The sequence below is a fragment of the Helicoverpa armigera genome, chromosome 6 (assembly GCF_030705265.1).
Source record: "Helicoverpa armigera isolate CAAS_96S chromosome 6, ASM3070526v1, whole genome shotgun sequence".
NCBI classification, from domain to species: domain Eukaryota; kingdom Metazoa; phylum Arthropoda; class Insecta; order Lepidoptera; family Noctuidae; genus Helicoverpa; species Helicoverpa armigera.
This window is the reverse complement of record NC_087125.1, coordinates 13,066,503-13,092,751: the sequence shown is the minus strand read 5'-3', so window position 1 is coordinate 13,092,751 and position 26,249 is coordinate 13,066,503. Positions and strand designations below refer to the sequence as shown.

Below are 26,249 nucleotides of genomic sequence, written 5' to 3'. Positions count from 1 at the left end.
AGAATGACTTCATTTGACCAAAGGACCGCTATAGATTTGATGAAAGAAATTGAAGATTGTAAAATTTAACAATGATTTCGGAATGCGACAAAATTGCGTTTCATGTTAAACTTGAATCATGGTCAATTGGGCGCGTGGGACTGGCATTTAAAGCCCTTTTCTCGGTCAGTTATAAATTAACGTTACATGGTTGATTTAACTAATAGCTATTGCGGTTGCGTTACTAGCCGTCTAACTCGGACTTTGGTATATAGAATATAGCGGGTCAACGAATCTAAGAGGTCGGATTGCAACGCTATCAATACTACATGTAGATATTTATATGTATGTGAAAGCAGGTTGAAGTCCGCTATTCCAAACAGGTCTGTTTGCTTGGTAATAGTCATGTGAGGTTTGACTGCATCGAAATAATCGTTATAGAGATTTCTATCAAAGATTAGATTTCAGTTTGTATACTTTTTATTTGGAAATACTATCTAAACAACATGAGAAAATTAACTTAGTATACGATAAACAGATTATTCATGTTCTTACTTTAAGTAGAATACACTAAATCCTTTTAAAACTCCTAACTATGTTACCCGTAGATGACATTAACGAAACTTAGGTACTTACAGACTAAGATGTTTTAAGACATGGATACACAGTTTCTTCTTGAATTTTATTACAACTGTCTTTCAGATTATCTTGAAGACACAGGCGTATTATTTCACGCATGTTGCATCTCTAGGAGTTTTCCTCATACTATTTTAGTTTTTGAGTGCAACAGACAAAGATTCCACTGTAACGTGATAGGATACAGATGACTGCAGTAGATCAGTACACGGCTTTACGTCATGGTTGATCTATTTATCTTATATTTGGGACAAGGTGTCTGTGCGTTGTTTTACTTGGATAATTGCTCGTTCATGATTTTGCAAGTAAATATTTTTGAATGGTTTGCAATACCCGTAGCTCCTGGTATACTGAAAGAATTGCTTATCTCATTTCATCCTGTAACCATATTGCTAACTGTCATGACACTATCCCAAAGTTTCAATAGCTCTATGTTATCATTCTCCTAAATAATGAAATTGAATTTGTTTTCAAGTTTATCAAGCAAATATTTTCAGGACAAAATCAAAGACAGCATATAGTAACTGCAACAGATTAGCATTGTCTACATTCTACAATATTAACACTGACGTATTATTTACTGCGTCAATAGGGAAGAGAACAATAATGTACACACATGTTTACATATAGTATGTTTTACAATAATAGTTTTGTCTACAGCTGCTACCGTTTAGTCTAGCTAGGCTTAGAAGCTCATCATTATAGCCTATGACCGTCCACTGTTGAATGTAGGCCTCCCCTAACGAGCGTCAACTTTCGCGGTCTTGGGCAGCCCGTAACCATCCACTACCACCAATTAATCTAAGGCATATACCTAAGCTACGAGTAGCATACCTACCAAATACATAATATGTATATAAGTTTTTTTTTTTTTCAACTTAACTTAAAACTAATACTACAACAACAACAACAACTTAAAACTAATACAGTGCATCAAAAAATTGCTCCTCATCGCTGTCTGTACTGGGTAATGTACCCAAAAGGCTGGCAGCATTGCCACGTTGGATGGCAATTAACGAATACTAATGGTACAATTTCTGTCTACAATTTGACTGACATCAAACACAATTTATGGGGTGCTTGTTGTTATTAGATAAACAAGGAATGTCTATGTACTACTACATAGTATATTATATACACAATATATCTTTATATACGTATAATATGTATAACTCAGGGAAATGGTTTTCCTTAGTCAATGTGGAAGTGCATTGGCAGGTAAATAGTTATTGCATAACGTCACATTTCAGCCTTGTTTGATACAAGGTTGCAGTTGGAAAACAGGCTGAAATAACCGGCACTTTATGTTAAAATTGCAACGCACATTTTACATGTGCGGATGTAAGTCTGCTACTTTTATTTTTAAGAGATTTTTGACACGCAACACGCTTGATATCAACATTGTCACCCAGTGTACCACAAGACGGCCACCGCAGACTAGGTAGGCCCCAGAAAAGATGGCGGGACGACCTGGGCGCCTTTAACGAATTGGAGGAAACAATGAAAGGTTCGAGAAGGGTGGAGAAAAAATGGGGAGGCATATCCCAAACAAAAGGATTGGTTAACTGCGATGAAAGACATATTTACAGCGTCAATTCCATCTTTATCTCATAATTCATAGACTACCGATCATCTGCACAGTAGAGGATCATAAAGATCCAACAATAGTTTTTATCACCAGACATCCTTATTTACAAGTATAAAGTTCGAGTTATTTGCTAGCAATAGTATTTAGCTATAAAATGACATAACAACGCTAACATGCTTGATTTCCTGCGAGCGGAGTGCCACTGACAGCGATTCTTATAAGCGGTATATTACGATTTTTCCTTATTTGCTACTACATGATTAATTACAAAATTAAAAGTACTTGTGTACTTAATGCCCCTAATATTTTTTTTGTATTTGTCATCTATAAGGATGAATAAGCTACTATATTAAATATTAAATATTTTTACCCAATATAAAATTATACATTTATGTGATATTGTCAAAATATGTAATTAGATTCTAAATTGGATTTTATTTATACAATCCGTTCTACATATTTGATTTTAAAGACCTTCTATGGGGCTCGCTTTAAACGAAACTGACCAAATTGCAATAGCTGCTGTAACCATATGTAAGGTCCAATCATATTTTGATGTGCCATTCTATTGAAAACACTCAGACACAAATTATTATTTTACTAAGAATTTACTTAGCTTTCTCAAATCCCCAATTGCATCCATTACAACTAGTCTAAACGAGACAGATCACGAAAGAGGTAGACGTACCAAAGATGTGGAATTATCGTGACTGACCAGAAGCGAAGGTCGGTGGGCTTGAACACTGTTTTAATAGCAAGGCGACATCGAAAATAAATACCGGTCTGTTTAACAGTGGTCGTTTGGACACAAATTAGTTTGGTCACGAAGATAACAGACTTGAGGAAACTGGACGATCTTTGGGAGTATCAAATGTGATATTTATAAAACACAAAGCAGGAATGACTGATGACAGAACTGCTGACTTCAGTAATTTTCAATATCCGAAAAGCCACATTTTGTACCCTAATTTCACAGACAGCAAAACCAAATAACAAACAACATCACGCGAAATTCTAATTAATACCCCTTTTTGCTGACAGACCCTAATTTCAGGAAATTCAATGTTACTTCAAAAACGATATTTAATTTAGCGTATAAACCCCGAGTTACCCGCTTATCGTGGGGCCATACGAAAATAGACCTACTGACCACAGCTCCATGAATCACTATCGGCTTGCCACGCGATTTACTCGTCAAGTTACATAAAAACATATGTTAATTAAGGCAGTTTTGCATTGCACATATAATGTTAATATGGCTACTGACGCGATACTGATTCTTGCGAAATTAGTAATATATGTTATCCTTCGTATGACGTTATTGATCAAGGTCACTGATGAGGCTGTAGGTTTAGGCCTTTTTAGTACATATTTAGTTTGCAGTGAAGAAATACAGCAAGAATAAAACTGCTATGGAAATGATATTCTTGTATACGTTATTTCTCTCAAGGCCGGTCAATATTTCTTCGTTATCCGGCCTCAAAGACCTTATTGATAGCATTGAAGAAACTCTTTGTACTCAGAACCAAGAGAGGATTGGAAATGTATTTTGATATCCAAACTGATATTATAAATGCGAAAGTAACTCTGTCTGTCTGTCTGTCTGTCTTTCTGTCTGTCTGTCTGTCTTTTCTTCACACCTAAACTACTGAACCGATTTGTGTGAAATTTGGTACAGACATAGTTTGAAACTTGAGAAAGGACATAGGATAGTTTTTATTACAAAAAATAAATAAAAATAAAATTATTCCGGACATATAGCGCCATCTATTGGTCAAATCAAAAATCTGCTGGTAGTCACTATTCCACGCGAACGAAGTTGCGGGCAAAAGCTAGTAGAGAAATAATGAGAAAGTGCATGAAATATTTGATCCGTAGAAAAAAGAAAATAATAAAAGTAAAAGACTTATTACAGTGTTAAATGACTGAAAATAACACCCAGACAGTTGCAGTATCCTTGTATAAAACTATTAATATCTAGAATGTTTACATTCTGATAACATATAATGAACTTGTCAACTCCACTTAGATGTAATGTCTTCTTATATACAAACAGCATTATGTATCATACACTGATCATTAAGCATATTTATTTTTTACGATCACAAATCACAGCAATCAGTCTAGAAAACTCATAATTATCTGTTTGATTAAACTTGACTGAATTATCCTACAGTCTTAATTAAGAATAATATCTTTAATTCGCATGTGACTTTACGGCCTGAAGATGCACAAGAAATATTCATATCATAAACATCGAAAATATAAGCCAAAGAAATATCGTCAAATTGTCAACAAACACAATTATCATGATTTCTGCTTCACAAATACGAAAGTACCGTTGGAAAATACAATTTTTTATCGTTACCCAGAATGTTAACAACCACCTAATTAGTTTACAAGGAAAATATTTTGAAAATGTACTAAATCACAAAGGTAATACGGGTACCAGAGTCGTAACTCAACCAAAGCCGTAAGTAATTGAGGACATCAGTGAATTTATAAATGAAAATAATGTTACTCACAAAACCTGCGTCGAAACGAAAGAAGATATACACAATGAATGCGTATCAGTCCAATAAGAGTGGTTTAAACTGAGAGTACAGCGAGAGCACAATGTTCTGGAACAAATCCATGCACAATACACAAGGACCAAGTCGCCGCATCGAAGCTGTCGCATCGGTGGCGAAACGTAAACTGAACTCAACGTAGGAATGAGGTAAACACCATTATATAAATTTAATTGGAGATAATTGCGCGAAAACCGCAGCTGCGTGACGTAGGGATGCCATTATCAAGCATTATACGACGTTTTTCCTAGAAGCGGGCGGTGGGCACGGCTCTCTTTGCCATTCATCTAAATTACGATAATGTAAAGTAATACCGGCTTGGGGAACAACTTAATCTTACCAAACAGATGGACTCGGTTCAGAGCTTCGGAAAAATGTTAAGCCAAGAAATTGAAACAAATATATTTAGATCAAGTGGGGGATAAAGTTCCGAAGAGAGTTCAATTCATCTTGGCCATTGTAGATTGATACAATTACTAAAAACAAAAACTTGTAGATCTACAATCAAGTTAGTCTGTAGTATATTAATCGGCTTAGTTAAAAAGCAAATTGCAAGCGTTGAAATGTATGCAAGACAAAGCGCTCCTTAATTTATTCGTATAAAATTGTTGTTTGTTCTCAGTATGCACGCGATGTCGACTATAATCCAGTAAAGTGATTATGTTGAATACGGGCTGACGACGTATCACTGCCTCTGGGGAACTACGCTTAATAATAAACTTTTTAACTTGTCTGCTATTAGTCACACATTCAAAATTAAATTTTGATTGTGTATTGCGTGTTACATTTTTGTCCATGAACCCTTGCACAAGAGACATTTTTAATGTATCACACATGAATGTTTTTAGTCGTGGGACAAAATCTTGTCAATTAACAATCGATTCTCCTTACTACGCTTCCAAGGAGGTAGTTTACAAAACTGCTGACAAAAAGATGGAAACATCGTTTGTACAGCATAGCGTTCAGGAAACGGTTAGTATCAACTACCGATCTAAAGACATCGAGTTAGCACGCATTGTATTGTATGCATTTGCGTACAAAAACGTTCGTACAACAACTATGCTTGTTTTTGCTGCACAAAGTCAGACTGTAACTAATTTCTGTCTACAACCGGATAGCATTTTATGAAAGAGAAAACTTTGAACATCGTTATCAGTTTTTAAAGGATTTTATATATCCCTTTGGTTGGAGAAACCCGAGCTAACTGGCGAATCTTTGGGGAGGCTTTTGTCCAGCAGTAAACGTCTTTCGGCTGACACGACTACCCTTTTGATGTTACCATTTTTTGGCTTTCAACTCGAAGCCTGATCACCAAATAATCGAATTTTCTGGAATACGAACTAAAGATGCTTTTGGCTTTGTAGCCAGAAATGGGCAACAGCTAAGGGTCTACATAATGACGTTTGTGCATACATATCATCTTGTTTACTGTGATTCAGTGGCTATAACTTATCTATTACAATTACTGCGTGCGTGCTAACGACGTTACATAATAGTGCGCTAACTCAGGGCCTGTGATAAAACCACGCTGGATCAACGTGGAGGATTAAAAGTTCTAGAAATGAGGCCAGATTTTCATTTTTAGCCAGGTCATTCCAATTTTGATACACAATATATTCAACGTATATAATAAACAGTTACATACAAGACAGCTTAATAACACATAATTAAATTCGTTGTTTTCAGAAGAAAAAATATATGTTGCATCAAATAAAAAATTTGCAAAAATCTTCAGTGACTGTTCTTTTCAAAAGCTGAACCAGATACCGAACTATAATTTTTCTCGAACTATTGTGATCTTTTTATACCAGTGCAAATTATGTTAATCTTATCAACGATTCTATTTAAAGCTAAATCTAGCTAGGTGGTCGAAATTTACAATCGTGTCTAGAATTTACAGGTATTTCTTTACGTTTCTAATAATAGATAACTTTGTCATATAAACCATCTTAATTTATGTTCACGTTTTCTATTGCACGGTGTTATATTTTAACATAATATACACACGATTTACTTAGGTTAAACGTGATCAAATCATTAGAAAACTTTTGATCATGGTGTGGAGTAAAGTGTGCAGTCATTTTGTTATGATTAAGAATTATCCAAATTTAATTATTAGTTAAATTAAATTATTAGTTTAGCTTTCTTCATCATTATCTCTGTCTGTGTCTACTAAATGAAAATTATCGATTCCGAAATATTATAGGTCTACTTAGAAATCAAGCTTGTCTAAAATTTTCCACATGTGCATAACGGCTGCAAGTAGGACATGCAACACACTAATACTTGCATCCTATCCATATCTATTTATGTCCTCGATAACCTTTTGTCGTACATTCGCATCATCTCCATATGAATATGAATGAAGCTTTTAAATTGTATTGTTTTCTTCATCCATTTAAATAAGATGTACTGTATCTACTAGATCAATTTTTATTTATTTATTGTAAGCAGGTTCAATGACAACATTCTCATAAATATGCCCCACATAATCTTTTTCATTTTTCCAAGTTTTGATGTATCCGTACACACTCACAGATAAAAACTGCAGGTGGTCTACTTAGATAAGATTCAGAAGAAGGTAGATCTGATTTTAATACTGATTTAATTATTGCTCCGGGAATAAACTTGGAAGATGAGAACTGTTATTCGGTTACAAACCCTTGAACAAAAACATATTGACATCTAACATTTGAAACAAGTTCATTAGTAAGCTACAGATCTAATTAGACCAAGACAGACAATAACGAACAATTAATAGGAAAACTCATTAATTAGTTCATAGTCCAATTAGAAGCGGCAGTTTGAAGCCGATTCTTGTTTTATTTGTATCAAATTCATCTTTTTGTCATCATATTTTATTGATTTTAAAAGGTATGAGAGATTTACAATTGTGGTCAAAATCACAAAACCCTTTGATGATATTAGTCATGTTGTTATTTTTAATACCTACTTTCTAGAAACTTAGGATCTTTTGTGTTTGTTAAGATCATTATAAGATAAATCATTAAGGTTTGAGACCCATACTTATCGTGACAGCAAGAATACTTTGTAGGCTGGATTTTATTTTTAGTCCTTCGAGCCGGTCTTGCTTGCGTCAATAGCGCAATTGGGTTTTCCATTCAACTTATAACCAGGACTATCATAAAAAGAAGTTATTTTTGTAACATTATGCGGCCTGTTAATAGCAGTTATCACTTAAAGGCTAATCTTTAAAACGTGGTCATCTGCTTAATATACGCACATATTGATTTTCCTCAATGATTTTTTAAAAGTCCATACTAAGAATTCGCGTACTTATTTTCTACTTACTGTACTTAGATGAGCCGAATAGTAAGAAACGTCCATTACCTGAAACGAAAATCAGATTTATTATAAACAATCTTGTTATAGTTATAATATTGGGCGATGGCCAGCATCTCACCTATCTCGAATATCCATAGAGCTATCAAATGCGAGCTGAAATTACTTTCTGACCTTGGTCTGGTCGACTGAATTCGTATTCGGATGCGATTGGGATGACGTGTGATACATACGATTGGGATAAATGTGATGGATGTTTGATTGAGCAGTTTGCATTGATGCGTAAGTATCTCTATTAATAGTCGTGCTTCGATTTTTGGGCGAAGGTGCTTGAAGAGAAAGTTTATGATGTTTTCTTTATTTATATAAGAGTCCTTGTCAGATTCAATGAGGGAAAAGCTATAGCATTTTCATGATATTAAAGACTGGATTGTATATGAGGAAATCGGATTGCCGAAGTCAAATTAAATAATGACTTTTTGTTTATCTTTCAGCCCAAATTACTACGGGGTTTTCCACCTCGTAATACGTATAATGTTCAGGCTAACCTTCAAGGAATCCTAGCACATAATTGATGACAACCAGTTACGCCACGTGTAGCTGTGATGCAACTAATACAACGCAGATGCGCCTGCGACGGTAAACATTATAGGGCTGAGAGGAAAGTGCGAAATTCGAATTGAAATTCAATAAGCTAATTAGTGAACAATGCAAAAATTTATTGAGGGTCAATCTTGTGTCCTTTATGTAAAAAATAAGGTACTACGCAGAAGTCATGTTGTAAGGAACCATGACGGATGGCAGGATTTATTTGATGAAAGAAATGTCATCATCTTCCGAGCCTTTTTCCCAACTATGTTGAGGTCGGCTTCCAGTCTAACCGGATGTAGCTGAGTGCTTCACAAGAAGCACCATATTTTTTTGATGAAAGATATGTAATGAAAAATATGTTCTGAGAATTTTATAGAACCTGTAAGTCAATAAATTACAGCAATTCCGAGTAATATCATGTCGGATATAAAAGGAAATATTTGCTTCTAGTTCCTGTCTCTAATTAAACCATGTTTTCTGCCACGAAAATAACTCAAATACCAGTACACTTGTAAATATAAATTGGGATGAAAAGACGTATAATTACATTAACATAAATTAGAAAGTTAATAATTCCCCATTATATGATATTAACCATTATTTAATTTTACCCTAGGTAAGGATATACGATATCACTTTTTTGTTTATTTGATCGTACATCCGGATTTTGAAGATGTTATTGTGTTAGCCTGAAGCTCTGAAGAGTACCATCTAATGCCATTTAAAACAGCACTACCAAGAAATATGAAATTCCTCAGCCCTGAAATTCAGTAGCACCTTACACTCGGTCGCATGATATTGTTTGGTTTTCGCTCACAGTGCACATACAAAGATAGTAAGTATATATCTTCGAAAAGCGGTGATAACCAGATTCCTATTTACGCAACAATTTCGAGACAAAAGTGGTTTCTTTCAAGTGATAATTTTTAGGTGTTTTCGGTGGGCGTGTAATTGTTAAGTAAATTCTGAACTTGTATAAGACATTTAGTTCTTTAGAGACTTCTGTGTTACGTTTCTTGGCAAGTAAGTGTTAATTTCAGTCGCCGGTTCAATCTTAGTATCATAAACTCGTAAGTCATACAGCTTCCTTTTCCGGGTAAGTATTACATTTAATAATATTGTCTACAATAGCTATAAATAATTACCAAGAATTAATGTAAACATTGTATTATTAGTTCCTATATTTGCGTCCATTAGTATTAATTAATAATTTAAGATAAAGAAATAGATAATAGGAAAACGGGTGCAATATAAAAATAGTAATATTTAAAATGTTGCAAATACACCCAAACATGTTTTTATATGTATGTGTATGCTTTGTCTGTACAAATAATATTTGCTAGCCTTGTAGAGTTCATGCAGGGCGTTATACTCAAAATTTAAGTCATTAGATTTGCAAATAGCAAATGCCAAGCCAGTATTGTTTGGAATAGCAATGACTTGGGGACTTAGTATGCATTTATACATATTTCCTTATTTATCCCAACCTTGGGAGCTGTTGACAAATAAGGTTTTATTGCATAATGATCCGGTAAACTCCGTTAGTTTACTTATAAATTGCCACTACACATAAAATGACAGCCCCTTACGGAGCATCTTAATCGAAAAAACTGAGCATATAGCGAAGTCTGTTTCAGAAATGAGAAATCACTTCATATTTTCTTTCCCTTATATCTTTCTGTATCCGGAAAGAAATTAAAGAAAACAAAAGCTTACGAATACAATTTCCCAAAAAAATATGTATTTACAAAGAAACCAAACAAAGCACTCCCTAATTATGGCAAAATATCTCGAGCAAAGCTAACAACAAGTGCAGGCTATTTTAAGATCTTTGTTATTGTATACTGGTCCTTCTAGCTACATTATAATTGGTCCTTACGTTCTGAAAATCAATAGCGAAGCTTTTACTGTAGGTATGTTATGTTTTTTTGTGAAAATCTGAGGAGTATTCAAGGTGAAGACGTATTATATCATCGTGCAATGCAAACTGAAGTATGAAAGTATTGTGATAAACGTCTGTGCAATCAAATGATATCCTTTTATCGGGCATTCGGGCGGTCGTTATACTCTCCAAGTGTCAAGCCGTGGATATTTTGAATGTATGTATATATACTGGTGTATATACAAGAACATTTATAATAACAACGGCGAAAGCGGACGCGGTCTGAAAAACAGTGTCAGGTGTTCGCGCCTCGGAGGACCAGGGACGGGCTGTTTTGATTTCCACTCAAGTGTTTTGGTTGATGTTAAAAGCAATGGTCTAGTACCTGCTAAAGAATTTATTGATTCTGATATCGTCAATCCACCTTGACCAAGCCTGGTGGTTAACGCTCATTCCTTCTCTGGATATGAAAAGGCTAGTCGAGAGACAATAAAAATACAGATTTTAATAATAAAGTAGATTAACAACAAAGAAATTAACGAAAACTTACACGCGCAGACAAAATTGAATGTAATTACCATCGGTTCAGAGGTTGAGACGCAAAAACATGGGAAACAGACAAATATAGAAAGGCCAATTTGTTTTCGCGTCCAGTCTCAGTTTTGATCAATTAAATAGCTTATATTATGTCTAGTCGACCAGCCATTTTGCGGTTGGAAATACCTTGATAACACCATGTTACGAATATGCAAAATATGTGGATGCAAATTGATTACTGTTATTAAGTTTCATATCTTGCGGTTTTGAAGCGCCTTGAAATAATATCGATTTCCTAAATATAGTTTCAAAATATTTTTTGGAAGAACGTTCTAACAATGTCTTATGCCTTTTATACGCTAGACTTGATTCTTAGAACTGTGTCTGTCAAAACAATTATTGTTTTGCAGTAATTACATATTAATGCTTTGCACCTATGACCGGATAAACGGTCCATTGACGTCATTCCAGTTTTCAGTTTTCATAATAAGGTCGCCGAAAATATACTAAAGAATCGTCACTTTAATAAAATTGTCTCTACAACGATTTGTCACTCACTGGAAGCTAATAGAGCGATGTTAAATGTTCTTTTAGAAATAGGCGTATCCATTCTATTAACGGTCTATATTTCACTCTTTGGGACTCTCAAATCCTTCTTTACTTCAAAATTGGTTTACAAAACTAGGAAATGTATCAACAAAACCTAGAATTGGCATCTGGTGTGAAATTCACAAGCAATTCAGACAGTTACATCTATTTCGGGTGCGAATCCAAAATTATCGCTCTTCAGTCGGCCATAAGTGAGGATCGTGGCGTGCCAGTCAAGGCCTGGAGATAAATGCTGATTAGATAAAGGTGCTAGGCGAGATCCGAGACCTCTTGATAACAGTTTTATGCACTATTATAGTGTTCTTACTTGTTTGTGGTATTGTCTCTTAATTGACTGGCAGCTGAGAAACAAATGTGTTCCCAGTTACCTCTTACATCATTTGTTAGTCCTCTAAGATAGTGATTATTACGCTTTTAAAGCCATTTGCTCTTTTGTTATTCCCTTAGATTGTTTTATTCTTTACCAGATTGTCCTTTTTACAAGATAGATTCTTTAAAAATTATTCTATTATTCAGCATTCCGGCAATTTAATACAAATTGAAAACAGCCAAGAACAGGTAGAGACATTAAACATAATAAAATCAATAAGCTATACGGTGAATTAAGTCCTCAGCAACTCAAGAAGGCTAAGCTAAATCTTACATAACTTCGATTAGAACCAGCATTTGTTTCGCCAATTACTTACAACGTAATAATACCCATACATAACTGATTCAGTATTATGTGGTACTTAATTATAAATAATATAAGCATTATAATTATAATATCGTTGCTTCTGATTACTACGAAATGGCGGACTCAGCCGTGAGCCATTTTGATACGCCCGTCTACAGGTTTAATGCTGGCAAATATATCAGTCGCGTTATCTAAATACTCGTACTTATATTACGCAATTTCGTGAGTAATTCGCACTGTTACATGACTAGGGGGTGTGTCGTTTTCAAATTGTTAGCTAATTTACATGATTAAGATACGCTCATTATTCTTCAGAATGTATTAATTCAACGCATTAAAATTTCAGAAATACCAACAAACATATTACTTGCATGAAGGTCGGGTTTCGTTTGACCTTACCCCGAACGCCTCAGGCAGGATTGTATGTAATGACATTTTTACAGGGTCTGTTAAAGAAGAATAAAAATGGCTATAAAAGCATAAAATATCTAACGTTAGAAACACAAGCCTTCGCCCTTGAAGAAGTAGGTGTAGTAGATAAAGACAACAACATAGAATTGTATGGTTCGGTCAATCGATCCAGTAGAATTTACATATTTATAAACTTCCGAATAAGCAATGATTTCAATAGACTTTTTTACTATAGAACAGTGGTTACTAAGCGGCCATGTTTATTTACTTGATAGAGCATTATTCTGGCATGCATAATCCATACTTGATCCAGTGTAATGCCGTCATTGGCATCGTCTTACAAATAAAGAGCACCGTCTATCATTGTCTTTATTTCGTAGAAAAATGGGTGTCTCTACTGTAATTATCTGTCCGCCTTTTTAATATCAATCTACGCAGTCGCATTTGATAAGAGAAGGCAAAGTCAAACTTTGGAACTTGATAACATTTTTGGTCTGCGTATTTAGCTAGTAAGTCCATAATAGGAAACAGTGGGTGTTCCGATACCCACTCCATCAATTTTCTAAGAAAATGGACAGAAATATTTTGCGAGAAATCTGCTTAAAATAATCTCTTCATCGAAGAGTCTATTATCAGGATCACCTTTAGCCGGCTTAAATAATATTCCTGTTTCGGCAACATAATTCATTAACCCACTCGATTATTGGATTGTTTCAATCCTGAGTATTTTTGTAGGCATTATTATTATGCTTCTACAAGAACGATGCTTCTAAAAATAAATACTTTTGAATGTTACACCCGGCAACAAAATTCTTCTGGCCGCAGAGACTGAAAACCAAAAGTTCTCATTCTATTTTTATATGGCTGACTTTCCGCAATGTTTTCTATGCATAGCTTTAACCGCATTTTTTTTACGAAGAAATTGAACGAATCGTTTGTAACAAGTTCTTTTATTAGGTACATAAGATATGTCCTCCTAAATATAACTTTTATGTCATCATTACTTTCGTCTTAAGTTTATTGATATTCAAATTAGAATAAAATTAACTTCGCTGCGATAAGTGTCCAAATAAATGATGCGACCAGAACAAGAAAAAGGTATTTTTATAAATAATGATTAAGAAACAGCTATAATTTTATCGACTTTATAAACGGTAATCGGATTTCATCGACAGCAAAAATATATTGCGCACAACGTAATTTAGAATTAGTGTCCGATCAAAATGACCAAGCGTGTCAGTTATCTAAGACATAATAAATCTAGTAAATCCATTAAAAACAATGAATGAACTACTTAAATAACAAAACAAACAAGGTTCCGGGAACCATATTAGGTTAAAGAGTAGCAAAGATAAAATGAAATGTTTGTTTGCGAAAAAAAACGAGTGACATTCGGTATCAAAAGTCTGAACAATAAACAAAGCCGCGAAAATAATGACTAAGGAGTTCAATAAGCTGCAAATCAATATTTGTTTTGTGAAAAAAACACGGGAGAATGAAAACATGCGTAGAATGAAAGGAAAATCGTATTGTGTCGACTAAGTACTTGTGATCCTACGAAATCGTGAATGTCAACTCTGAAGAACGAGGGAGTTGTTTGGTAACAAAAGGTGAGAAACATTTGTTGATGTGCTATTGCTACGCTACGATCCTGCAGGGAAATAACTGAGAACGTGCGTCAAGGAAAAGAAACAACACGAACACAAGTAAAATATTTGAAAATATTGATCCAAGTGTGGGTAAGTGGAGCCTACACGAGGAAAGACCGACTAAATAGGACATATTTAAGCATGTACATATTTAAGCGGGTACTTTGATAATGTATTATTCTCTAGAGGATAGTCACGCATCTGTTACAATTCTTATAAGTTAAAGTGTTCTTTCCACGTGTTCATACACGCGCCATAATTCAAGTAGAAAACACCTGACCTTTTTGAAGGACGTCAAAAGAGCTATGTCCTTCTAGGGCGTCACCCCATGTATTATGTTGACATACCTTATGTTAAACGCTTTTCATTCATAACCAAACCGATCGTCCTAAAACCGGTAAATATAAATCTTAAACAACAAAATCTGAGATAATACTTTTCAAAACAATTTAAGCTCACAGGAAAAGACATTATCTAACAAAGACAGAAGACAAATGCATCTATTTCAAAGTAACAATTGGATACGAAATATTCAATAAAACTTGGACGACCCGAAACGGCCTCAATGTAAATATAAATAAGCATACAAACAAAAGAGGACGTGGGGTAACACGTGCCAGTGATAATGTATTATGTAATCCAGGCCTTTGGAAATATAAATACAGGGAAATAATGATACATTCCGAAGTTTATACAACTGAAGCTTTCTTCGAAAGATACATAGTGAGAAATAACCAAGGTTTTAGTTGCCAAGCGAGGGTTGCCTTGAAGTTTTCTTTTGCAAAGATGGCAATTTCTCAGGAACTTCCACATTTCTACCGTACATACAGTAAACTACTTATATAGTAAGTTTCTGTATACTTTAGATATCGATTATTATGAGATTCAACATCTGTTATGTACGGTGGTAATTGATGCGTTGTCATGTAAAGCCTGCAGGCTCCCTCCATTTGTGTGAGCTTAGTAGAATTGAACGAGGATCTAATATAACATCCGAATTAGTGTTTAGTTTTATTCGTCATAATACAGGAAGCGTAGGACTATATGAAGATTATTTGAAATATTCTGCATTGACGTAAGCAGAAGCGTTAGCAAATTAATTCATATTGGACATAGTCGCTTATTACAAAGAATAGCAATGTTGCAAGTTCGTCGGAGTCACCGTCGCTAAAAGCAATAAGTACCTAAACCGTGTTGTATTGTCCAAGGCTAGCAATATTGATGTAGGCCTGGCCTAACATGTTTTCTAAATGTAAACGTCTAATGTGTATCAATTGCAAATTACTTAAGAGTGCGATAGCTTGATTCACAAGGTCAAGGTTGATTAGAACGCGCCGTTTGAGCATTCGAGGCAGACTACGAGAAAACTTGTCGTCTCTTTTACACGCACGCTGAAAATATCAATTAGCAAGAGATAGAGAATAAATAGTCGAGCGCAAACCGCCTACCTAACAGATCCATCACAAAACTTCAGTGCCGTCCGCATTCCGTGGCTGAAAATAAATCATTAACTAAATTAGATTTTCTTCGGCGATACATCATTTTGTGACAAGAACGAATTTGCTAATGGTGATTAGAGTAACTTTGCTTAATACCAACAACAGGAAACATCGTAACTGTATTAGAGGATTCAGTTTGATACAGTTGCTTCTGAAGAAGTAATATCAACATTTTCCCAGTTTCGCCATCTACAATTCTAGACGATGTTTAGGTTTAGCAAAAAAGTGGACTGAATGAATTTCTAAAGATAACATTGAGCAGTCGTGCCACGAGACAGAGAAGCCGCATTTTAAATATTTTAGTCCATGCGTCGGACCACGTGCGGCCTGTTACCGTGCCGCCTCGTGCGCTTGCGCAACCGTGCGGCAAGTGACAGGCTGTGCGACCACGGCTATTGGCGACGCATCTCACACCAGATTGAATGATTAAGAGGTAATTTAACATGCGACCAACGGGCCGTCTCGCTCCACAAGTAGAGGTACTTCAAGAATATTATAAGATAAAATAGTTTCTGGGTCAAACACAATCTGAAAGATAAGGGATTATATACGAGTTAATTAATATTTGAACGCATCGTTACCGTCTCGAATGTAACGGTATTTATTTATACTTTAAAATAAATTATCGAACAGATAAATAATGAGCACATACAATTGCAATCGACTGTTGGTAAAGTTTATCATATTATCGACAATTATGAAAATACAAAACCTAATAAAAATGTAAACATCAGAAGCTCACGTGAATTCGGTTATCAGACGGAGACACTGATGTAATATTTGTAGTATATTTATAAAACAATGTAGACTCCAATGCCAGACGGCAAAACACGAAAAGATGAGGAGAAGAGCCTGAACTAGAACCCTGTGCTCTATGTTGTAGAATCTCAACTAATATTCACGATTAATACACTCAATCCACAAGGTGAAGAAAAAAACACGAGAAGAAACCCAGTATTGTATGTTTTACACGAAATTACCGAACAACAGTTTTTTTGTGTCCGTATTGCAATAGTTTCCTCATTGAGATTCATTGTCTGAGGAAGATCTTTGGTATACAAGTTTTTTTGATCAATAATTAAGTACTAAAGCTATTGACTTGTAACTAGTTAATTATTCATACACACGAGTGATTGGTGAGACGCACTGGCCCTAGGATGGTCCCTTGTGGAAGAACTTAAGAACGTAACGACAAAGATGTTAATAAAATTGTTATTTGACATTATTAGTTTTTCTAAGTTTAACCGAAATAATACTGAACTTCAATCTGCCTTTAAAACTGTCTTTTACCAGACGTTCCTCTAAAAAAATGCAAAGAACAAGACATACAATTTCACCTTGCACATTCTTTTGTTTAATGAATTGTTGACACTGTTTTCAATTACATTTACGTCTTGTTTCTCCCGATGATTTACATTTATCGCCCGTGGCTTGATAACACAGGTAAGGTTATTATCATAGCCATGTTAACAGAGGCACATGTTATCAAAACATACAACTAGATGGCTGCACAAAGATACTCTGTCACGTTTCTGTTCATATCTAGCTCAGATGTAATGCATATCTTAACCTAGGTCTGGTCTCGGGTTCAGGCACGAGTATAACTTTCATTAAAAATTTCATTTTCCACGTTTTGTCTTTGGATTGCTTAGGAACTTATCGGTTTACACGAGTGGGGTTGCATCATCTTACTGTAACTCATTAGTTACCAACATAATGACTGCTTCCTTAACATATACATAAGCATAATCTTTTTTACTTACGTGTGTTTGTATCCCAGTATTATGTTCTTGGATAGTGCATCAACTTCATTTCTTTCAGTGTGATTATGTTGATATTGAAATTCGTTTCTAAACCAACTCCCATAGTCAGCCACACAGTTGAGCCGGGGCATAAAAACTAATATTCTCAGCTAATGATACAAGTAATTTACCACACGAAGACGTATACTAATATAGATTAAACTAGTACCACGAATACATGCGCAAAGTTACGCAATATGAAGGAAGCGTTAATTCGTTAGAACAATTATTGGTTTTGTTTTATACCTCTTTACGTGCCCTCTCTGTTTATTGAAGCATTACAGTATCATCATGATATCATATCATTTCTAAAATAAGTTTCTATAATTTATCTCTAACTATAACAGTTTCGCGATGCGCTGTTTAAACATCATTTTGTGTATTTTTTTAAATATTTTCCTTATCTCTTCAGAAATCTTGTGAACCATATTATAGGGTATGTGTTAATGAAAGTGGATCTGTCTGATTAGCAAGTAATGTTATAATATCATCGGATGTTTCAGACCCACACTAAGTAGAACTAAAATGTTCTGAATATTTGACTTCCTTATATGCACGTTGTCGTTACATACAATTGTTTACCAAAATATTTCAAAGGTTTATGGTTACGCAGACATGTCATCTTACTCTAGAAACAGACGCACACGCACGTTTTACATTTTGGTCTTTTAATTTTATTCCATACGTCAACACGTTTTTGAAGGTGAACCCGTTCTAGACCACTATCTTGGGGATTTTTTTAGTACCTGTTACACAATTTTGGACATCTAAATAATGTTAGAGACGCTGAGGCGGAAATGTAGTATGTCAGAAGTTCACAGTGCTAAATACTACAAATTAGAACTTCTCTTGTAAAAACGTAATATTCGAGTCTGAACATTTTATGTTTGCTGCTCGGCACGGGGTATTACAAAATTAATAAGACCATCTTTGGAAAGGAAATAAGTGGTTATACCACTTTTCATCATATCATGTGTAAGGTTTTGGATATTGAAGCTTTTAAATGCAAAAAGGAATACGTAAATGATCGTAGTTACGGACATACTGTCATTCAAATGCAAGAAAAGTGAAGCTTATAATTTGATGATTGACTTCCAAGAACAAAGAATTGAAGTTTATTTGAAACAGAAAGCGAACATACCGCTCTTTGGGATAGTTTTGGCAAATGACACGAGAGATTTGCAGCCCGCTTGGCGCAGTGGCTGAGAATGGAACAAATATTTATACAATCTATATACACATAGATGTAGTTCCGGATCTGAGTGTTTGTATATGTGCGTAGTCTTTACACATACACGAAGCTTCTGAGATCTTAGACCGACTTAACAGACTCGAAAACACACTCAAGTTCTTAAAAAAAACAACAGATCAACCAACAAACTGGTCATACTGACAATCTGGTCGACTGGAAATCTATATTCAATCATTACTTTCTTGTTAATATGAATATGGAAGTAGAATGTGTCTGTGTATAACATGATCACGCCAAACAGCTTAACCGATTGAGAAGAACTTTGGGGCAAAAAGATAGGTGGTACTTTGGAGACGAACACAGCTTATTTTATTCTAGGATGATGCCCTCGGGAAGCGAAAAAAAACTTGGTTGGCAACTGGTAGGATACAATTTTGAGAGTCACCAGACTGTCACTCCTATTTCTAGCTTTTATTCCATGAGACATTATCTTGCTTTACAAAAGGTCTTATATTTTGATCTTATAGATACGAAGTCATGAAAAAAAATATTTCCGTGAAGACTTAATAGTCAATATACAAGGACGATCAAATCAATTTGAATAATTGTGGCTTTGTTCAGGACATGAGTTGAATCTAATGAATTATTAACAAAATCATGATTTTAAATATACATATGAATATGTTGAGGCCTGTGCTTTGGCCTTTAAGTTAATGTAGGTCAATGGATATTAAAATCAAATATATCATTTTATGAAATAATGCGACAAAAATATCAATCATACATTTTTTGCCTGAGAATAAAATAGCCATGCGTTAGGGACTCATCTACTTATCTGATAATTTTTTTTCATTACACTAAATTATTCCATTTTATTCTTTCAAAGTTCAGTTTTTCTTTAGTTTCATTAGAAGTCTTGCCTTCTGGGTTTAGGATTTCTTACTTCAATCAGATTTAGAGCAGCATTAAGAAACATATTATCTTGAAGACGTGATTGAGTATGGCAATAGAAAAATAGGACTCGTTTACTAATTGCTACTTCATCACCCACACACACACCTATCGTCGCATTTTTATTTAGAGTCGGCGCAGAATTCTTATATTCCAAACTCTTCTATCTGTCGATATCTTCTGAATAACGCTATTATCATCATCATTTTTCACACAAGTCATCCATCGTTTCTTTGGTCATGCTTCTTACATGTTTTTCTATTTTGATATTGTTTAGAAGCATACAATCTTTTCGCAGTGTCCACTATCAGATAAAACTTGTCAATGCGTCCAGTCCGACCCATTTCTCCGGTCAACGACATTTCATTCATGTTGGACCTAAATTGGTTATCTTATCGTTGGCTTCCCTTTGTGTTTAATTAGATACAAGTGATACGAGATAGCACTTTGTATACTTATTTACTGCTGCGGTCATTCGTAGCATTCATGGTGACTACCAATGCTTGCATGACCAGTTTCTGGGAAGTTTTTTGTAGAAAATTGTTTCGTACATGGAAAGCCGTTTGAGAAGTAAAAACAAAAATTGACGGACATTTTAGGTAAAATATATAAGTAATTTGTTTGAGTTGTTTTGACGTAAGAACTCGCCTAAATATTTATGAAAATATCTGGTTGGTAATCCTGTGCCCTCAGGGGTTAGCACTTTTATCAAAGAGAATATCCAAAGGCACCCACTTAGCCGTGACATCTTACGGCGGATCTTGAGGATCAACATTGGAGAAACCGCACTTATTCTTCAAAGAAATAACTTATACGTATACCGGACCCTTTTTATACTTTATCCCCAACAACGGACATCTAAAGCCCTCTTCTGACTTAGGAAGAATGATAAAAACCGAATTAATGTACATAACATACATAACTTTCCAACAAGTGTCCGCTTTCTACCCATAACTGTCGGCCGGGTACATTTAAAACAATCTGGCCTTCTTTAAAACAAAAAGACGTTCGCGTTTTATAATTACGCGATTTAAATAATTACCAGAGTCAATGACCATCCAAAACATAGTCAGGTAACAATTCGGTGTAAACTAGTTAGCTCATCATATGACCGACGCGTGCGCATATCGAGTCTGTAAACAGAGCGGAGTGCGCGGGCGCCATTCTGACCCCCGATAGTGGTCCCCGGCGATAACACGCCAGATAACTTGAGACTCTAGGGTCGCTCCACTGACAACGCGTCTTATTTAAATAGATATGAGACACACTAAACAGGACTGTTAAGTAACCACATTTTTACTAAACAGGTTTACATAACATCTCCAACGAACCTCGGACGGTGTTAAAGCATAATATTCGGATAAATCTGACTGATACGGAATTGAATACAATAAAAAGATAAGTTCGAAATAAGTAGTACTACATATATTGACGCACATTCATTATTTTGATCATTATAAAATGGGAGAAGGTGAATATTTTTTGTTAACAATTGGTATGGCAACCAGTTGATCCCTTGCCTAGAAACAAGGTGAGGGTACGAGGTAAAACTCGAACAATACTGCTGAAATATCGTCTCATTAAAATGAAAGCTCAAGTTATGTTTATTATGATAAAACAAATATTCTCATCAATGCCTAGGGTAATCATTAAAATATACTCAGAAATGGTTTAACTACTGGGACTACTAAAGGGAAATAATATTTCTTCGAGTTTTATAATGAGAAGGTTTATGAAATGGGTAAACAAGTGTGTGTTTTAAGGGCATTTGCTTTGATATAATATTGATGTACCTACATGTCGACCGAAGCACATAATATTGAGTTGTCACCGCAAAATATTTTGAAATCCTTGGTGAAAATGGAAGCCTGACGACAATATTCGATCAACCTAAACAATTTTGTTTGTTTTCTCGAATTTTCATCCGGAATTAGGTCTGATATCGTTTCTGGAAATCAGTCCTTTGATGTTGTAATTATAGCAATAATATTGAACGTTATATTAACCCGCCGAATAAATATATTAAAGTTATTACGTCCATCAATTATAATTATACTGTTTGTTTGTTCTGCTTTTGGATTGAAGAGACCTTACATCAATGGAGACTGAAATCTGGAAGGCGTAATATTGATTTCGTGGGTAACTACGCAAATGTCTGGTCGTATATTCGCGGCCATTTGTTTTCAGTCACAGTATTTGTGAATGCTTCTCACTCATTGAATGCAGGCGAGATGCAGACGGTGATAATAGTTTTTTACTTTGTTACATTTGGCTTTTTGAATACTTGTTGATCTTTGTTGTGATTTATTTATTTGAAAATGTATGTTTTATAATCATGATAGTTTTTTTAAGCAGTACTAGAGAGAGCCCCCTTAATCATCGGAAATACATGATAAGTATCAAACACGTGGCTCACTGACCCATGTAATAATGCGTTATTTTGACGAAGGATAGAATTTCGTGTTTCCTTATTAACAGTTGGTAAATCACACGGTAATTATACTGTGGTGTATATCTCGCCTTAATTATTCAGGCAAAAAATAACACTACGAAGCCACAACATAAATAGGGCGGTTTTGAAAATCTGCTTATAAGATATGAACCTGTTATATTAGGAAGTGATGGTATAAATTATGGAACAAAAAAAATCTTCGCGCGAACGAGACGCTAATGTGTAAATATTTAGCAAGATATCCGGTTTGTCATCATGCATGTGTCTCGTGTTCTATACATCATTTGAGTAGCATCTTCAGGCGGCTGCATAACACGTCCATTTAATAGGACACCGCGAAGGAATGTGAACCCTTATCTACTCGGCTGAGTGACGTTACACAACCTTTTGTAAATCACGTTTCGTTTACCGTTTCTGAATTTGAAGCAGTTTTTCTATGTTTCATAGACAACACTCCATTTGTTTTATTTTTATTACATAAAAGCTACGCTATATAAATGTTGAGACAAAACTTTATCCATTTAAGCATTTATATATATATATGTAAATTGGAGCCCTAAAATTCGATTGTTTCAAAACCTAACAAAACACTATCATTAGAACTCTGTATAAATAGACTTTCGGCGAAATTAACGCAACTGTTATTACAAACTGGGTAAACGAAAGAGAAAATGTTGCCCACAGCAATTAAATTGCTTTAGAAGTTTAATTAGAAATCTGATTACGAAAAATAAACGGTTGGTAAGCCCGTTCACGTGTTGGTGTCAATTGAGACAAATTAATGTGTTATGATGGGAGCGGTCTGACCGCGGAATAGCAGCATTATGTTACATGACGTGTAACGCCATTTCCTTTGGGTCAAGGAGCCAAGCTGCTACTAATTCTTGAGTATAATGAGCTGTCTGGGGGTTAAATATTATGATGTCTGTATGTGGACGTGAACTGCTGAAGTGAACATCGATCAGGTTTGTGATCCCCTTTTTAAATCCAATGTTGAAAATTATGTGTGGCGGTAAAATGTACATATGTCATCCCTTGTAGGTGCCTTTTTCTTGGCCTGAACTGTCCCACTGTCGGGTAAAGGCCTCCCCATCAATCATGGCTGAAGCGGTTGTCATCCCGACATCTCTATACTACATCTGCGCGGTGCCATCTAGGAGTATCCACTGGGTGAAAATTTTGGCCGACCACTTTGAACATAGCAGATCCTATGAGGTTTATTGTCTTTTTCTGTGTCAAATCCTTTACCCGGCTTGGGGTGCAGTCTCTTTATTCATTTGCAATTTTTGTTCTGGCTTGTCTGCGTGCGTAATCAACCAATAGCTCCGTAAATCTTTCGCCGAAATCCATCGGTTGACCATCCGTCAAGAATACTTAAAGCCCTATGGAATGAGTGTCTTCATGACTCTGATGTGACTGCCGGTGTCAAGTTTTAGAGCTTCTTAACACTCGGGGCTACTTTAAACGCTCCCCTTACTAACGTATTTATTTCGAAGTCTGTCTAGCCGGGTTATTGATTCTGTATTAAACTGCGATATTATAAAAGCTTTATCAGAAGGGCGGCGTATTTTTATGGTAGTGATGTAATTACTGCCATAATGAGTTTCATATCTAGTTTTTAATTATTCCTATACCTACATTGTGTATACGAATTATGTAAACCTTTAGTATTTTTTGCAACACAACTTTTATATCATATTGATAATACCTGTGTGCAGTACCTACATAGTAAAAATAGTAAACAATTAAAAGATATGGGAGTTGTCATAGATAACGATTAACAAATGATTACGTAATATTTAAGTACTTAAGTTTAATCAATACAGACGATTATTTTACGTCATTAGCTATGTTAGGTGGAGTGGCTTTTGACTGAGAGTTGATTGGACTTCATTCTGTTAAAAAGTGTGATAGGTATAATCAACGCAGTACCTACTTAATCGAGTTTTAGCTGATCGCAATAAAATGTAAAAAAACGTAGAAATACAATGAAGTCTGGATTATTTCATAATTATGTTATTTTATCTATCTCAGACTTGTCATAGATGTCTTACCTACATACCTACCTATGTAGTGGTAGACGAATTAATTGAAAATTGGCGTAATTTGTAATCGGAACTTCTGACGTTTTGTATACGTAACTATGGTCTACTTGACAGCAACACGAGATTAATAGGTACATTGATTAAATTTTCGAGTGTCCCTTGAGTACCTAGGTATCTTATTACATAGAGTAGATACAGAGCGTGACGTTGCATCTCAAGTGTATCCCATAATGCCGAGAAATGGCTGTCATTGAACATCTTTATCAGTCGTTACGGGTAGTAAGAATCCAATAAGTCTGACAACCAGTCTTATTTAGTTATATTAGGGGTATTGGAATGCCTGGGTAACTGGGTTGAGGAGGTCAGATAGGCAGTCGCTTGTAAAACACTGGTCTTACTCAGCGGCATCCGGTTAGACGGGAAGCCGTCTCCGACATAGGTGGGAAAAGGCTAGGCAGATTATTCAGCCGAAATATCATCCGAGAAAGCTCAGTTGAAGTTTTTGCTAAAACAAAGGCTTTTCGACCGTTATTGGAGCCACACCCAAAAATGTTATTATTGAGACAAATTTCCTTATAAACGGAACCAAGAATTAATTATGTTGACGCTTGCTCGTGGATCATTAAGGGTTGTTAGTTTCAATTCAGTATTAATACCGTCGCCTCAAGGTAGGATTAAAGCAATATTGTTAAGTTAACATTGCTTGCTAATGTTTAATTTTAATCTAGCGATAGGTATGTAGTAGAAATGCGTAAAACAATTGACAGAGTCGTTAAGTTGGTACAATTTTTTCGGAATTCCAATTTCAAATCCATATTCGTAACTATTTTTTAAAATGGTATTTTGTTTACGTCTATCGTAAGCAGTTGGCACGCAATTACATAGTTGTTAATTAGATAATATAAATTAGAAGACAGAATAGCTACAATAATTATGTTTTCTTTGTTAGCCTAATTAGTTATGATGATTATGACGGCCGATATGTAAGTGCGTACCTACAAATCATCAGCTGACTCCGGCTTTCATTACCTACCTACGTCTATTGTTTTGTTTGTACTTACATACTAATTAAAACTAAACTATACATGTAGGAGGGCTTCATATAAAAGTTGGAAAGATCAGTAAATAAATAGTAAAAAGTGCAAATGAATTAATTGCCGGACCTTACCTCTCGCACCATTCCCGTGATTGACCGGCGCCCCGTTGACTTTGATCGGCCTCCCGTCCGCAGTACATTTTAAAAGCATATTTTCAACTATCCAAACATTCACCTATTACGATCCATCCGAATCAGTCAAAACAATAAACTTCGAGAGCACGAAAACAAAAACACGCAACAGAGTGTAGTTTTTTTTCTTTCGCGCCAACCGATTGGTTGTCGCGCGTGACGTCAAAAGTCAATTTGAAACCACTCGAATCGACACAAAAACTATAACGCGTTATCTTCTCAGTTCAATTAATGTAACACGTTTAATTAGTTCACACAACACGGTTAACACCACTAGCAGATGTATTTATTATCGAATAGCACAAAACCGTACGCGATTCGGTAACTGGTGAAATACACACACGCAATGCAACAGGCTGGCTGCTTGACTGAAATGAAAACTGCTGCGATTTGCGATACGGGCCACGGCTGTTGCCGTGTTTTGATTGATAGAAAAAGGAAAAATGAATGAAACAAGTGTGAAGTTTGTCACGAGAGCGATATCGTTATCTCGCTCTTTTTCACTGCTATGGTAACATAATTATTTGTCTTTATCTCTGTATTCAGGAGCAATTTGTAATGAACTTGCAGTTATAATTGAAAAAATAATATTATTATTGTTATATTGATACCGTACCATTTTTTTAAGCAGTTTGGACAATGAAATGGT

General features: G+C 35.2%; 1 protein-coding gene across 1 annotated transcript in view; it reads right to left on the bottom strand.

Moving 5' to 3' along the window:
- Nucleotides 1-26,115, bottom strand: part of LOC110381198 (nuclear factor of activated T-cells 5) — a 71,748-nt gene extending 45,633 nt beyond the window's left edge. Inside the window, 1 exon segment of the mRNA XM_049835790.2 lies at nt 25,541-26,115. Within this exon segment, the coding sequence (XP_049691747.2) occupies nt 25,541-25,619 (79 nt within the window). The 5' untranslated portion in view covers nt 25,620-26,115.
- Between the last annotated feature and the right edge of the window lie 134 nt (nt 26,116-26,249).